Source organism: Alligator sinensis, unplaced genomic scaffold (genome assembly GCF_000455745.1).
Source record: "Alligator sinensis unplaced genomic scaffold, ASM45574v1 scaffold371_2, whole genome shotgun sequence".
In the NCBI taxonomy this organism is placed as follows: domain Eukaryota; kingdom Metazoa; phylum Chordata; order Crocodylia; family Alligatoridae; genus Alligator; species Alligator sinensis.
The window spans coordinates 753,954-770,919 of NW_005842707.1; the positions used below are offsets into that span (position 1 = coordinate 753,954).

The 16,966-nt window shown below is 39.8% G+C and overlaps 2 protein-coding genes across 4 annotated transcripts in view; both read right to left on the reverse strand.

Annotated features, from left to right (window-relative positions):
• Positions 1-16,966, reverse strand: part of LOC102378731 (A-kinase anchor protein 2) — a 265,411-nt gene that overhangs the window by 222,184 nt on the left and 26,261 nt on the right. The gene's annotated exons all lie outside the window — the stretch shown is intronic.
• Positions 14,704-16,966, reverse strand: part of PALM2 (paralemmin 2) — a gene marked incomplete at its 5' end in the record, with an annotated part of 30,368 nt that continues 28,105 nt past the window's right edge. Inside the window, one exon of the mRNA XM_025216058.1 lies at positions 14,704-15,467. Coding sequence (XP_025071843.1) covers positions 14,719-15,467 — 749 coding nt within the window. The remainder of the gene's footprint in view (positions 15,468-16,966) is intronic.

Genomic DNA, 16,966 nt, shown 5'->3' on the forward strand with positions numbered 1-16,966 from the left:
CAGCTGGGGGAGGCGAGTTCCCTTCAGGTCCCCAGGGCTGCCAGGGCTGGGGAAACCTCCTGAGGGGGAGGCTCCCCCAAGGTGGGCCAGCTCCCGGACAGGGGGCTCCTCAACCCCCTGTGGGAGGACAGCAGGGGTTTGAGGACACTTGGCTGGGCTGCTAATGGCTAGCACACTGGGAGACCTGCTCTAGCATCCCCTGTCTCCCGTGCCCTTGCAGCCCTGGGTTAGTGCAGGCCTCCCCCTGCCTTTCCCAATTGAAAACTGAATGTCAGTTCAGTTGGTCACTGGTTCAACTTGCGCAGCTTAGAGGAAGCTGCCTAGTTTAAATCGATTCAGTCTCAGGCTTTTTGACCCTCTGTCTTTAGCCTAAAGGACTGCTTCCCAAACGCTGCCTGGGGCTGGATTAGAGTCATCCTCTCACAACAGCTGAATAATATTTCACTCACCCACTAGCAAAAAAACAAAAAGTGATTTATTTCAGGTAAATATTGACGAACCCCATTTTCAACATTACAGTGACCGCTTTGTGTTTAAATGGGACAAACACAGATTTTCGCTGCATCCCGTGGAGCTATAGTGGGATTGCTCAGGGGATCGATCCTGAAGACACACAGGTGCTTAATTTTAAGTGAGTGGCTACCGTGGGTTGATTCTTCCTTATGGTGTTGGAGGAATGTGGCAGTGAGATCTGGGAACAGAAGCAAAAGCTGTTGGATATTTCAGGTCAGAGTAAATAATACAGTAGTGATTCCCTTTGGCTTTAACACCTCTGAACTATGTGAGTGGTCTTATTGATTCTGGATCAGATCAGCATTTGGCCCAACTTCTACTGAGTAATTATGAATTCTATTATATATTTGAGTGCTCAATAAAAAAAAATATTGAAACAGATGGTAACCATTTTAGACACTAATTTTTCCTCCACTGTAATTGTCCTGGCTAATAAGAAGCACAGGAGAACATATAAGTGTATAAGTGTGAGAAATATACTGTTTGTGGCAGGTCCTATATTTGTGTACATATTTGGTTGATATCTGACACACTTGTAAGCATGATCAGATACAAGTGATAAACTAATACCAGTATTACCCCCTCCATGTGTTCAAACTCATGAGATTGTAATTAGAGACATCTGTGTATTATTTGTGTTCTGCCTCTGATTATTATTAATTGTTTCAGTTATTACCATCTCTCATTATGGACCAGCGTCTAGGCTAGGCTAGTGGTTCTCAACCCTTTTAGATGAGAGGCAACCCTCTTCAGGCTTGAGATACCACTCATAACATGCCAGCTCTTAGTTTTCACTCATTTTTTGACTACAGAATAATAATACAGCAATTTTTCTGTTCCAAAGAACTTGGAATGACCACAACAGGTGAGAATGTTCTTAGCGCTATGGATCCCTATTTGAAATCCCTGGGTTCATCTTGTGAACCATGTTTGCACACTTAACAGTGTTAACATTATATGGCACCTTGCAGCACCACTAAAAGGATCTAAAGGCACCCTAGGGTGCCATGGCATGCTCTTTGACAGTCACTGTGCAAACAGAACAAAGATGACACCTGCCCAAAGAATGTGTAAACTTGGTTAGTATTCTTTGTTTCCAGTTTTTCTCTTAAACCTTACTAGGTTAGAACCTTACTAATTTTTAAATGAAAGTTGAGACTTTCTCATAATTATGTAATGCCATAATTGACACTGCAAGAAAAACATCGTATATCAGCAGACTTGAAACTCTGTAGTAATAATATAACGAATGCCTTCTGTTTTATGTTAAGGTAAGGACTTTTCCCTCCCTGTCGCAGAATCTGTCTTGGTTATTTCTGATTTACTAACCCCCAGTATATTTCAAGAGCGATCAACAGCTTCTATAATAGGAAAGAGCAATAACATTGAACTTCCAAGTGCATCTTATGCTGCATTTTTATACACAGTTAATGCACTTGGTATTTGACAGATACTTTTCTCCACCTGTCTGGAAATTTACCATACATCTAGCTACATAAAACTGCTCAGTCAAGAGGGGAAAATATTTGTTATGCCTCACCAATGAATTGTTTGTAATCCTGTCAGCTTCTCTAGAGATAAATATGTTTCCATTATTGCATATTTTATTGGAGAGCTTTAAAAAACCAAATGTTAACCATGCAATAGGCTTACTTAAATGCTTCAATCCTACACTATGTATTTTTAATTCAACCTTAGTTGCAAAAACCCTAAGGTAATATAGCTAATTTTTGCTTAATCAAAGGAGTTTATAGACCTACTTCCATTTATGTTAGTGGAGTTGCACTGATTTACATTATTTGAAAAAAACAGTCTATTATTGATTTCAAAGGGAGATTAAATATATATTTTTGGCCGCATACAGGTGAGCAGGGGTGTGTGGTTTGCAGTGCCACAAACTGAATGTGGGGAACGTTAAAACATGCCCTGGGCTCCAAGTTTGCAGTGCAGGGACAACATTTGCTACCAGGAAATCCCATTAGCAAAAGAAAAAGCTGGGAAAAAATGTGGCATGGCTCATGTCACAGGAGCATGAACTGGCAGACACAGAGGCTGCTGGCAAAAGCGTCTCTACTCCTTCAGGTGTACCCCAGCTCCTCCAGCATGCTATTTACTGGTTTTATGGCCTCCATTTCCATTGTATCTTAGTGCTTCAGTCTTCAGTGTCTTTCTCTTCACACTACCCTTCTGAGGCAGGACTGTGCTATTATCCACATTTTAAGATAGGAAACTGGAGCAGAGAAAGAGAAAAAGACTAAATACTGCAATCAAGGTTAAACAGGAAGTTTTTTGTGGAGCAGGAACTTGAACCTGTATCTCCCAAGTTCCAGGATACCACCTTTTTTGCGTGCAATGAGTTCTCATATGAAGCATTCTTATACTGAGCAAGAAAAAGTGACTAATATTTTTTTAAATATTAAAAAAAGGAGGGGAGCTTTTAATTCAGAAACAATTCTGGTCCTTAAATTAACATCAGATGTCACCTTTCACTTTGGACTGACCATGTGCAGATCTTCAGGTCATCTGAAAATTGTCACTCTCCCTTCTGTAGATGCATGTGTAGACCACATGCTGGGGACACCTCCCCCTAAATCTGTGAACCCCCAGCCATTGTCTTTTTGATATCTCCTCAAAACACATCAGTTGTAAAGCTTGTCATTGTTAGTCATCACTTCCCAAATAGCTGTGAGATGTCAGTAAGTAAAAGCTCACCATTCTCTCAGGTGAATCCACCTACCAGGCCCCTAACTGGTGGTAGATTTGTGCTGTACTGTGTTTCTGTGGTATTTGTAAACTCATCAGGGAGCATGCTGTTTCTCCACTATGCACTGAACAACATGGAGAGAGCAGTTTTCAGGAAATAATACATAAATAATAATATAACAGAAAGCTGGGTAGATCCCTAGTGATAACTGGAAAATGCGAGAACAGAATGTCTGGTAACAGAAAACGCTGTGACTTTCATCATTTTTCCATTCATGCTATGACAAGCAATTTTTGTTTCTCTTTGTTCCTCTTAAAATGTAGGGGCCAAACTGGATGGCATGAAGAACAAAGTTTCCAATTGTAATAAAGGAGTCAGTGGGAGCTCAGGGCATGGAAAGAGTAGAGGAGCAGGCTGCAAATGTACAGTCACAGTTCAATAATGGAGTTGTGTGACCCCCATGATAAAGGCAGGGGACATCGTTTAAACCAGTCTGTTCCATTTCCATCAGTAATCCAATGGATGTCAATGGAGCTACGTAAGAAGAGCAGCAAGAATATGGTTTAAATATATTATTAGAGTTAAGCATTTCTCCCCCATTTGTTATTGCAAAAAAAAAGTTATTAGAATGAAAAAAAGATTAACTTTTAGAAGGTGATTTGGAAAGGGGGGAGACGGAGCTTGTGTCTGTTGATTACTGTTACATTTAAACCCTAGTGACAATAGACATGTCCTACATTGAACTGTTCTTGTTGGAGAATCTCCTGGTTAACACCAATATGTAGACTGGACAGTTTCTCAAGAACTTTCACACAAATGTTTGCAACACAAAGGGTGCATCTACACATACAATTCATATGAAGCAATAAACTGTGGAGAAGTTCAAGCCTTGTCACATGTGCGACTGGGACAGCAGCAATTTGAGCTGAGGCAGAGCAGACCCCCATCTGGCTAGGCTGACTGGGTCTAATTTATGCCCCCAGTTAACATTTACATGTATGTTTCAGCACAGTTAATTACTCTACCAGTATTTAAGTATCTTACGGCATAGTTAATTAGTTTACTGCACCCTAATACTGGCACATGTGTAGATGCTAATGGTTTACTGTGGAGCTAATTGGTGTACTGCACAGTAAAGTGCACATGTAGATGCACCCAAAGACCACGTCCAGATAAGCATGACCCTGTGGCATGTGGCATCACAGACATGACTGTGGCGCCACATACTGCACGTTCAGTTGTTTCCTGAATTGCAAGGAAGTGACACAAAAGGGTTTTTTTGACCCCTGGATATCCAGGAGTCAAAAAAACTGCAGGAAAAAAAAAAGTGGAGCAGTGCACAGGGTAGCAAGCATGCACCACGCAAAGCCGGAGCTGCACCCTACTGCCGGCCTGGCTCCGCATGGTAGGATCGCCACTGCTGCAGCCCCAGGAGGCCCCCAGGACCCTAGGTAAGGCTGCTGACCCCAGCATATCCTACCCCACCCAGGGTAACTTGCTGTGCATCAGACTGCGTTTGGAACAGGTGTTCCCTGGGGACAATTAGCAGCGGCACAAGGTGTGCTGCTGCTAGTTGCCCCTGGGGAACCAAATGTCCATGCACATCACTACGACGGTAATAAAACTCTGGAACAGGTTACCCAGAGAGGTTGTGGACTCTCCATGATCTCCTGAGGTCCCTTCCAACCCTAATTTTCTATGATTCTATGATTTGGATGAGGCCAAAGAGTCTGAATCACTACGTTCCAGAATTTCTTCTCTCAATTAATCAGATTTCACTTCCTTGGTATCTTGAATGTCATAAAAACACCAGTTGTCATTCACTTAGTCATCCAGACTAGATAAAACCTGCATTTCTTTTGTTCAAAAACAGATAAGAAAAAATAATTTAAATCTACCCCTCAACCTTTCAAGTCTTTAACATGAAGCACCAAAGGGAGACATAAAACCCTTTCCCCCTATTTGATGCTCATGTTTTTATCTATTGCCAGAAGCACTATCACCACAGGGAACTTAACAGAGGTCATTCTTTCTATTCTATCCCCCAGATGTCAATTGTAAGGTGACAAAATGCAACATAGCTTACCTTATTTTTTCTAAGGCAATCGCAAAAGAGGCAGCGGATGGGACAGCAGTGGAGAATAAGACAAGTGATTTGTTGTGAATTACTTTGATTTGATGCGTGTAAACTGTATTTCTGAATTACATCAAGGGCAATAGGAGCATTTGGATACAGCACCCTTTCTAGCAATTTTATTAATCTAAATATGGTGTTTAAAAACCATGTAAAAGCTTGTTTTTACATGAAATAGAACTGTGCTGGATTTTTTTTCTGAAATAAATCCTGGAAGAAAATTATGTTCTGTTGAACGATACCCAAATCTTTTCACTGATTATTCTTGAGACTTAAATATACTGTATGGAATACTTTCCCTGGTTCAAAAGTAAATTGATTGTGAAGTATTGCTTTACTGATTAACATCAAGCCTTTATCTTCCACAAAGAGAAGAAGGTGCCATTTGATCTTACAGCAAGAGGGCCTATAGTGTGTCAGGCAAAGTATCACATGAGGAAGAAAAAGGAAAAGAAAAATGGCACAGTAACAGGCATGACAAGTTAATTATGTGTTGAAGCATCTAAAAGAAGTAGCAGTAGGAGCAGCCCAGCACAGTAGGGGAGAAAAAAAATAAATGGGGGCAGGGTTAGTACATTAATTCTTTTAGTGAGTGAGGGTGCTCCACTGCATTATGTCCTTGAGATCACAGAGCATCTTGAAGAGTGGGAGTTAGAGAGAAAACAGCACAAAGACACAGAAGGAGGCGCAGTGAAAAGGCAGATTTATTTACTAGTAATACTGTACAGAGAAAAAAAAAAGAGAGAAGCCACAGTTACAGCTTGGCTGTTGCTGGCAGTGTTCTTGGATTTTTTTTTGTTTTGTTTTCATTTTTTCTTGTTTGATTTTTTTTAATCTGAAGAAAAAAATAACATAACAGTAAAAAAAGTACACTTCAGGTTACAAAGTACAGCAGCTATCCCAGCGATTCTAATCCAGTGTTAGCACAGCAGTTTTTCCCCAACAAATGGGATTTTATTTACATTTGCTCACAAAGAAAGTGGGCGAATAAAGCTTAAAAAAAAGTCTCATCCACAACCTACATTCACCATAAAAGCTGCATTTTACACAACATTTTCTTGAACCCCTAAAAGAATCATCTTTTTTTTTTCTTTTTAATGGTTTGGGTGTGGTAGGGAGGGGATAGGAAACTTTTTAGAAATGCTTGTTTGTCCTTGTTCCTGGCCTGGCATTTCTTGTCTACCCTTATTGCACATATCCTCGTCACTAACTGGCACTAAAGCCTTTAAATGGATTTGTCTCCTGTCTGCCTGTATACAGTAATTTTAAACATGCGCTTAAGTGCTGTGCTGAATTAGGGCCTTTGATGGTCACATAGATCCTCTTGCTCTACTGCACAGCAGAATTAACTGTTTCACATGCCGATTGCCCGTTAAAAAACAAACTGCTTTTATTGAGAGGGTTCTGTACAAATTGTATTGTCCAATGATGGACTTTAAATTGTAGCAGCATGACTTTGTGAGGTACAGTTAGGGGCCAGATTCTACCTTCTGTTACACAGGGTGGCATTCATATGTTGAGGGCATCAGTCTATACTGTGCTATCTGTAACACTCATATAAAAAATGGGGAACAAAGCAGTAAAATTAACCATTGGAACTGGGAAGATTTTAGTGGGGGCCACTTAATTGTACACACTTGCAACCTAAGTGATGTCAGAGGGATTCTGCTGAGAGCAGAACTTGCCTGGTATCATCTAGGAAAATATGTGAGATAGCTAAGGGCTGGGGCAGTGGTCACCAACCAGTGGATCTCAATCCACTGGCTGAACTCGGAGCCTCTTGCAGTAGATCTCAGAGCCTCTTGGAGTCGATCCAAGGCTGGGGTGGGGGGCTGAGTGCCCATGTGCATGCACGCACGTGCCCCAGCTCGGCAGGTCAGTCCATGGTGGAGGGAAGGGGCAGGGGTTAGATTGAGGCCCCCACGGTAAGGGATAGTGCCACAGAAGCAGGAGCGGGGGTAAATTGAGTGGGGCCCTGGCTGGGTGGGACTTACCTGCTGGGGAGGCAAGCCCCCAAATACTTTTTTCTCCCTCTGCCTTGATCTGCACCCCCCCTTTCCTCTCCATAGACTTATCTGCTGGGTGTGGGGGGATGTGGGGGGCAGTGTACAGTAGATCTAGGGCTGCTTTTAAATGCCAAAGGTGATCTTATTTAAAAAGGTTGGAGACCACTGGGCTAGGGGAAGGCCAGTATCTTTTTACCTTACCTACTTGCACAGCTCTCCATGCAGTTGAGTTCTGTACTCTAGTTTATGAGGTTCACCCTCTACTTACAGAAAGCTGGGTTAAGAAAAGTCAAAGGGGTGGGAAAGGAAGAGGATGAACAGTAGGATGTCCAGGACTACGGACAAATGCAGAAAATGGAGGGACAGAGCAGAGATGGGGAGGGGAAATGTTCTAATGAAAAACCCAATCTCTCTCTTTATATAATGGTTTTGTGTGCATATTGTGTTCACACCAACAGTATACCAGTCACTACTGCATGACAAAAGCCTGGGGAGGTGCAAAAAAGGGGTCTTTGGGTTTCCTGTTAGCCAGAAAGCGATATTTAAAGTGTCAAATCTTTTAGAAATGTGCATCAGCTGAACTATACCAATTTAAATATCAGACTAATTAAAGCAGTGGAAGCCTCCCTTACATCTGTATAGCTTGAGCCTGTCAGCAATGTACTTGTGCTTAATCTTATATATACGAATATTTCCGTTAAGCCAAGGGGGGTCTTGGGACTTAGGGCCTAGTCTTAAAAGTCTACTAAAAAAGTCAGTAACTGACCAAAGTAATTAGTTTACTTTGGAGGAAAAGATATAAAGGGGAAGAGGAGATGAGACACAAGAACAGTTTACAAAAATCTGAAAGGCTGCCATAGAAAGATGGGGAATCATCATTCTCCCCTGCCACAGAGGGCAGGATTGGTGGCAATGGGTTAAAGTGCAGCAAAATAGGTTTAGATCAAACCTCAGGAAAGTCTTTCTATCTGTAAGAAAAGGAAGAGACTGGAACAAGCTGCTGAGGGAACCTTTATTGGAGGTTTTTAAGAGGAAGCTGGATTGGCATCTGTCTGGTATGGTTTAGGAAGAGCAAACCTTAAGGGAAGGCTTTAAAAAGTCTGTGAGACTTAAATGCAGGTTTAAGTAACAGGGGAAGTGTGCTTACAGTATGAATCTGCATGACCCCAAGAAAGGGGTTAGGAAAGCTGCAGAATTTCACACTCCAGATCTGCCCACTTCAACTATCCGGAGTCCCTCTGATTGGCACTGGTGCACAGCAGTAAGGCTATTGGTTTCACTGGCCCTGTAGAACCCAGAACTATTCATTGAGAAAGTTGTTTGCTTTTTTCTCTAAAAGAGAACAGCAAAAATGGGAAACCAGGAGGATGAAGGCTAGCATGTGTTCAGCATTTTTAATATTTCTCTTTTTAAATTAAGTTGGATAATTTTAAGAACATTCATGCACTCTTGTCAATATTTACAAGGTAGGATATTAGACGAATACTTTTATATTACATAATAATTTACACTCTTTTTGGATTAAATTATCATCTTAAAGGTATCATACGATAGAACTTTCTGTTTATACACAGAGTACAAACTAATTTTATGGGATTTTATCATCTATGATTTATCATTACACCCAGTACTCAAGTGGATTCTTGTAATGAAAATGCCTGGCACAGCATCATTTTAGCAACTCCAGACCTTTTTATTATAGAGATAGAACTGGTCAAAGTTTGTCAAGGTTTGAGCATTCATAATTCATTAAACAAATGGGAAAAATATCAACATAGTTTTTTGAATTATTTTATGCTACGTTTTCTGTGATAATGATTTCTTTTTCTAACATTGACTTTTGAAATGCTGAGTGATGAAATAGAAAAAAAATGATAAAAAAACTTAATTTTACTACTTTTCAGTCATTTCACTTTTTGTGTCTCTAATTAATAATAGGAACTGCCCAGAGGGCTTATTAGAGAAAAACAATTAAGATGCTCTGAAATGTATCTTTTATTTAGTTGTTTCATACCTAGGGTCAGATTTGGTTGCGGTTAAATGTTATTGACTTAACTGCATTTTAAATAGTTGTTTAATATTGATTAGATTCCATTTCACATTTTTCTTAAAAAATGTATTGTGGACCTATGTCCAGACAAAAGGTATGATTTCATTTACAAAAGATTCCAAGAAGTTTGGTGCTATCATCACAGTGTAAAGAAAGTTCAGAGACTCAGTGTCCTGGGCATGTTGAGACCATGGAGCTCTATTCCTATTCTGGATTGTTCTTTTGTTATAAAAATATTTATTCCTTAAAAAAATACACAAATGTGAAATTCTACATTTTCTATTATATCTTCACTTATTTTCAGAGTATGCAATGAGAAGTAAATTGGCTTGGTTAGATTAAATAAAAAAGAAATGCACCCTTATTTAAAAATGTATTTAAAGAAATGCACCCTTATCTGACAGATCTGTATGCCATCATTTTGCTCCCACTCAGCACGTGTTTGAGGTTTTATCTCTGTACTCCCTCTTGAAAGTACAGAGATAACTTATGAGCCACTGGTTTACTTGAACAGAATGTGGAGGAACTGATAGCACGGTCATTAGTGAGGTACCAAATATTGTTATATCAGTAATATAATGGCAGTGGTAGCAATACTAAAGCTCAGAAGCTAATCCCAAGCAATGCTGGGCACCCTTTCTTTGTCCGTGAGAATAGTAATGCACAAAGCACCTCTCAAGAGCCTAAGACCAGTGGGTACTTCTGCAGTGCATCAAACTGCTACCAGGTATACAAATAAGTCCTCAACTACACCCTGTACTAATCTGCAGACACTTATGTGTATACATTTCCCTTTTACTTATAGTCCCATGGATTTCAATGGCGTGACTCTGAGTAAAGTTAAGCTTATGGATACGTATTTTCAAGACTTGGGCCTTATCAATCACACCACTCCAGAGTTGAGGCTCCGGTCTTTTAATTGAGAAGGGTCTGCACACATTTATGTCATTTATGGGGATTGAAAGATAATGTTGTGTTCATACAGCTTTGGAATACAGCCTGCACTGTTTGGAAAAAAACAAAACCACACACACACACACACACACAAAAAGAAGAAGAAAAATTAAGAGTGCTAAGGCAAACTGTCAAGTGGCACATCATACCTATTTTGTCATTCATTTAGATAACGTCACAAAGGCAGACCAGAGGAGTTCTGTAAACATATACCATACAGTACATCAGCCACGGGAAATAAAAAAAGAAAACAACCCTGTAATTCTTTTCTTTCTGTATTGAAGTTCTTGTAATTGAAAGAGATTGCCTGGCCACTAAGGATAATGTTGTGTTTTATGATTTTGTATTTCTCTCTCTTAAAAAAATGCAGTGGTTTGTCAAAAAAAACAAAACAGTCCCCTGATGAAAACTAGGGACAACATGAAAAGTAAATCTGTAAAAAACTTAGAAAATACAAAATATAAAAAGTTTCATAGGCTACCTTTTCTGGTTTAGGAAAAGATACACTGAAAAGTGTTTTGTTAATTTTCTTACAAAAGTTAAGGCGCACAGTTTGCTGTGGCAAAATGTTGTCACAGAACCAGGTTCTGAATCTATTTCTTTTGTTTGTAAGTATCTTTTCATGCTGAACTTGCAACATACATGATTATAGCTTAAATTAAACAGAAACAGGGAGCTTGTTTAAAACAAAATGAAATAGAAACTTCCATTGTGATAATCTTATGAAATCTCCCTTTGAAATCTATCTCTGCACCTTTCAGATAGTGAACCTTTTGCTTTGTTTCTGACTGTGCAGGTTTCTACCAGCTAGTCTATATCTAGGAGTGGGGGAAAAATAAACCTGTTCTGAAGCTCAAGAAAGCAATAGAAATCTATATACTGGTACATTCATTAGCCTATGTTAACATGTTTGAATTTTCCACCTAATTTGGCTGCAGTTTCTAAAGGAAAGAGGTTAAAATGAAGAAGCTAAAGTCTAGCTCATGCAGTGAGACTTGCTGCCAAGAATTAAAAATATTGGGGCCAGCTGGTATAAACTAATATAGCTGAGGATCTGACCCTGTCAGTTTAGAATGAAAGTTTTTCTTCTCCACCCCCCAGCCCTGAACAGGAAACCAGTTTTGGTCAAAAAGTAAAAAGCAAAACAAAACAAACAAAAAGCCCCAAGCAAACCCAAATCCTTTTTAGGTTCTCTACCAAAAAGCCATGGTTTTTCTGCATTAACATTGGCCCATTAACTATGATGTTCACATGAATGACTGCAACCGGGGCATTAAATATTAGCTGCAATACCTGAACAATACCATGTTTGCAGTGTAAGAAATAAGTGTTTACGGATTGTGCTCTACTTCTAACCAGTAAAGGGCCATGTCTGTCTGTTTTATATAGGCCTATCCAAAGCACAGGCATGTCCTAGTGACCCTGCCCTGAGGCAAGACTTTAAAGAGAATCAGGCCTGAAGTGAGAGGTCTGAAAGAAGGGGAGGATTATCTGTGTAAGTGCCCATTGGGGTGGAGGTAATCTTTCAAGGCTCCTAAGCAGAGGACCTAGGAAAAGAAACCTGCCAGGAACCTTTGAGGGGAGGGGTGAGGGAGGGGGAAGCTTCAGCTAGGAAGAGGAGGGCAGCCATGAAGGGTTAAAATGGTAGGCTGAAGTTCATTATGTAATTAAAGACCTAACAAGTCCAAGAGGAGAGGGCTGGAAGAGCTGCTTTAGATATTTTTGTTTTAAATTAGATCCCTGAATGGGAGAGTTATTGTATAAAGTTCTTGTATAAAGAGTTCTTGTATAATGAAGTGGTATCTTGATTAGGAAGGAGATAAGCCCAGGACCTACTGCTAAATTGGGCAAGTCCCTGTTGAATGTACATTATATGTGTGACTTGGCTGAGCTCAGTTGTATAATAGGAAAAGCTAGAAGTAAAGCAAATAAGATATGCAAGATATTAACTTATTTCCCTTTATAGTAAAAAAAAATTGCTAAGGAATTGATATTCTTCCACTGGACTAGAGCTCCACACCTATACTTCCAAGAATTTAAGTTGCTACTCGTGTGAGTTCACCTGCTATGGATTATTCTCCTGTAGCAACTTTCGCTGGGGTGGCTGCAAAATTCAAAGCTGTAGATGTCAGCTAAGTACAATGGAGTTAAAAATGGCCTGACTTTTAGAGGCATCTAGAGCTGTTGAAATTCAGCCCCTCTTAAAAAATCAGGCTGCAGGCTTCCAAAACAGGAAAGCAAACCACTGGTCACATAGCCATACTGATGGGCTCATGACAGCTTTTTCCTTGATAAAGCCATTGACCTTGAAAGCCTGATTGAGATCGAGTGATGTTTTGAAGAATCCCAGCTGATAAAACAGGCCTCTTTCTGATCCAAAAAACACACTATTGCCAAGAGGAACCCACTACACATTAGATCAGGCTTCTTGTGTATTTCCAGTACCTGCAGTGAACATGTGGCCTGTTACCATTTAGCAGGAGCCATGTCTCTAAAGCTATCTTTTTCTCATCTTGACTTACCCTTTGCTGAAGGTCAGCTAGGTAAATTGTGAAAGGTTAGATGAACGCACTGCTATTAATGGCAAAATGGCCGAGCAGAATAAATTCTTATAAATTCTTTTTTTTTGTACACTTCATACTATAGCTACCATGAACAAGCATCTTTCTCAATGGCACAGAAAGAAAAGAGTACAGAGCAAAAACTCTGTTTAAGCGGATGTTTGGAACTGACAATTAATGCAGTAAAAGCACCATCCAAGAAAGAGCAGAAATGTCACAGAAACCACCCAAGACTGCAAAGAGGTTTTTTTTGTTGTATTATTTTTTTTGGAAGTCTGGACATTTCAAAGACACTTCAAAATAACCCCCAGGATTGAAAGTACTTTAATACCACCAGAAAAAATATCCTAATGTTGATCTCACTTCCACTGGTAGAAATCAGAAGCAATTCACTTAAGTGAGATCACAATCAGGTCCATACCCTTGCCTTGAAAAAGCTGGTTTCTTTTCCACCATAGTAGAGTCTATGGACTAAGATTTTCAAAGCCAAATGTTGATTTGGGATGCCTCAGTTTTTGGGATATTCAACTTGAGGCACTTTGGGGGGCATGATTTTCAGAGACCAACTGACAATCATTTTTTGAAAATCAAGCTCCGTTTAGGGTCCTCAAAGATTAAAAAAATGAAAATCAAGGCATCCAAAATTATTAGTCACTTTTGGAAATCTCAGACTCATGGACATAGTCCTTCTCCTGAAGTACCTACTGAAGCAAAGTGTCTGTTTGCTTCAATGGGATTTTGCCAGCATTAAGACTGGCAGGATCAGATCCTATGCCTGTGAGTATATGAGTGCACCTTGGGTACACTTATCAAGAAATACTTCTCTGAAAAGAGGTACGAAATAAGAACCAGTTCTTACCACCACTGAAGTCAACAGAAGTGCTGCGAGGGACTTCAGTGGGTCAGACTGTTAAGGATGTTTGTTTCACATTCCAAAGAAACAGAAACATAGCATTTCTCATATGTCAGTGTTCAGCAGTAAAACCTCATAAATAAACATAGAAAGAGTTACTGAAAAGCAAGTAATTAAATCAGTAACAACATTTCAGTTGTGGTGACAGCTGGATCTTTTTCATGTCAAGTTGATTTCAACTATAATTTAAGGAGATGAAGTAGACGCACAATACTGTAATCTGGAAGATTGGTATAAGGCAAAATCATCACTCGTGATTTTTTAGAAAAAATAATTAAGGTCCACTTTTGGTTTTACCAATAAGCAGAAATGGCCAATGGCTTTTTGACACCACAAACTAAGCTGAAAAGTTAATATAAAATAAAACTATGCAAATTTTCTGGGAAGGATGTGTCAGAGTTTTAGCAAATTAAAACATTAAAATGACCCATGCCATATCCCCTCCCCCTTCCCCAAATAAAACATAGGATTTATAAAATAAAGTTAAAAATGTGATTTTTTTTTAAGGCTCTCATATCTGGCTTCTGTGAAACTCAGATTTGCCAAAAACATTAGGAATCTCATCAAACTTGCCAGATACATGAAGTAAAATGTAAAAAGTGTTTCCTTTCTATATATATATATATATAAAATAAAATAAATATGAAAACATTTGTTCACTTTCCCATTTTTCTCTCACTCGATAAAAACTAAAAAACAATCAGTACATTTCATGGGAAAATAATCATGCGTTCATCTTCCTGAAGAACTAGAAATCAAAGCAACCCAACTGCAAGGCAATGGAGGCATTCACTTCCAGTTCACAGTATTGCAGTTAGAAGTACAGTGAGGTCTAAAGAAGTGATGGAGCAGGTGTTGATCAGAACAGGGAAGGAAGAAGTGGTCACATGACAATACAGCATTGACAGCGCTTTTTCTTTTGTGTACCTGGAGCTGGTTCCATGGGCAGACTTTCTTCTTTCCCCTCAGGAGAGGAGGGCTCAGTTGTGTCTGACAAAGGTCTTCCAGAGACCAGCTCAGCTGCATTTCCATCCATGGTGGACACATCCGTCACAGTCTTCTCACGCAATGACTTCTCGTCATCTTCGTCAATAAGGACAAGTTCTGCTTTGATAGTTTCATCATAGCCTAGCACTTTCTTTGTCTCCTCTTCATCGTCAATGTTTTGGTATCCCATAAAAATCATTGTCACTGGTTGATCAGCACTGGCCTCTGGGACTGCATCACCAGAGAGTTTTGCTTGGTGTTGAGGATCCACAGAATGCCCTTTACTGGATTTATGTACCATTTCCAACTTTGCCTCCTTGAAGAGCATTTGCTCCTTCATATGGCTAAGATTTCCATCTGCTATCACATTTCTGTCTGGTACAGTCACTGTTTCATACCCTCCTCTTACACTTGATTGTCCAGCTTTCTGCATAAGTTCATCAACATCCTTTGGGCTTAATTTATGTATTCCATTTTCTACCACTGTGCCTCCAGAGTGAACCTCATAGACTACCTTGGTACCATCATCATAGACTTTCAGTCCTTTTTGATGAGCCCCCTCTGGACCAACAGGTGTTGTAGAGAGAATCTTGGTCTCTCCTGTCTGTTTGTCTTTCTCCACATTAATTTCCATGGTGTACAAAGCTTGAATGAAAACAAGAGAGGAAGTGCACGTTACAACAAAAAAAGCCAGTGAATGGTTAATTGCCAAACAAAGAACACTACCATGCCCCTTCCTTCTCTCCTAGTACTAAAGAGCCAAGCATTCCATGTTAGAGGTGAAGTGCTGTGAACAGAGCTGGTTATTAAGGGCACCTATACACGTGCTACACGTCTGTGCTCCAATGTGTGCTGATTAGCACATTTTGGAGCAGACTTGATTAATCGAGTCTGGTGGAGTGTGCTAATTAGCATGCTCTAGCAGGCTCTAAGTCACATATATTCAGTGTCCCCATGCTTCAAAATGGCAGTGGGGGGTGCTTTAATTAAAGCTTGTTAAATGAGATTTAGTCAAAGTGCCCCTGCCACCATTTTGAAGCATGGGATGCTGAATACATGTGATGCTGCAGGTGCTGTAATTAGAGTGGTTTTCAGAGCTGCTCTAATTAAAGTGCCACCCTGCTCCACTCCAGAGCATGTGTAAAGTTGCCCTAAGATACTACACTTTAAACTATACTTTAAGCAGCTGGATCCTAGGCCTGTGTGCTGAAAACTGGACATAATCTTCCAACTCAATCTAGGTGGAAGGGGTTCTCATCAATTAGGAGTGTGAAGTACTTTGATTCGGTGTAGTCAATGCACAGCTGACAAAGGAAAGTGACAAGTTAAAGGTTTACCTTACCCTTTTTATTTATTAAAAGATACAGAAATGTTCCCTCTGTATGGGTTCCTAAACCGTATTTTCAAAGGGTTCAGTGTTTTTGAGGCTTCCTAAACAGGGTTTTCAAACATCACAGTTGGATCTTCATGGTACCATGGGTGGTTGAATGCAGTCATCTAATTAAATGCTTCTTGTATAAAGGTGAAATCACGTCAATCCTTTAACCCACATACACGGGCACTTAACTGCAGTTACCATTATGAGAGATACCACCTGCTATTGTGAAACTTACCTGACCATCTCACGATAATCACACTGGATTGCAGTGGTATTAACATGCTTTCTATCATTATGGGCAGCAATATATGGTGTATTTTTAGTAGTGAATGAGAAAAAAAAAGTAAATTATTACTATGTCAGTTACTGTGGTATACTTCCTAGGAGGAAAAAAACAATACAATCCCTATGTGTGTGTTTTTTAATATACCATAGAACTAATGTACAAATTTCCTAAGCTTGGTTTCAATCTTTCCTTCTCTCTCATTATGTATGCATCATCAAGCTTATGTGTAGCTTCCTAGGACTAGATTCTGTCATAAGCATAGGACGAATCAGGGCCTATAAATGAAATTTGGGGGCCTAGTATATCCTTATACTTCCCATTTTGGAACCAGGAAATAGTATCATACAAAAGTAGGACTGGAAGGGACCAGAGGTCATCTTGTCCAACCCCCTGCTCAACACAGGATCACCCCTATCCAAACCATTCCATACAAGTTCTTGTCTAACATATTCCAAAAACTGTCCAGTACAACTGCCCCCC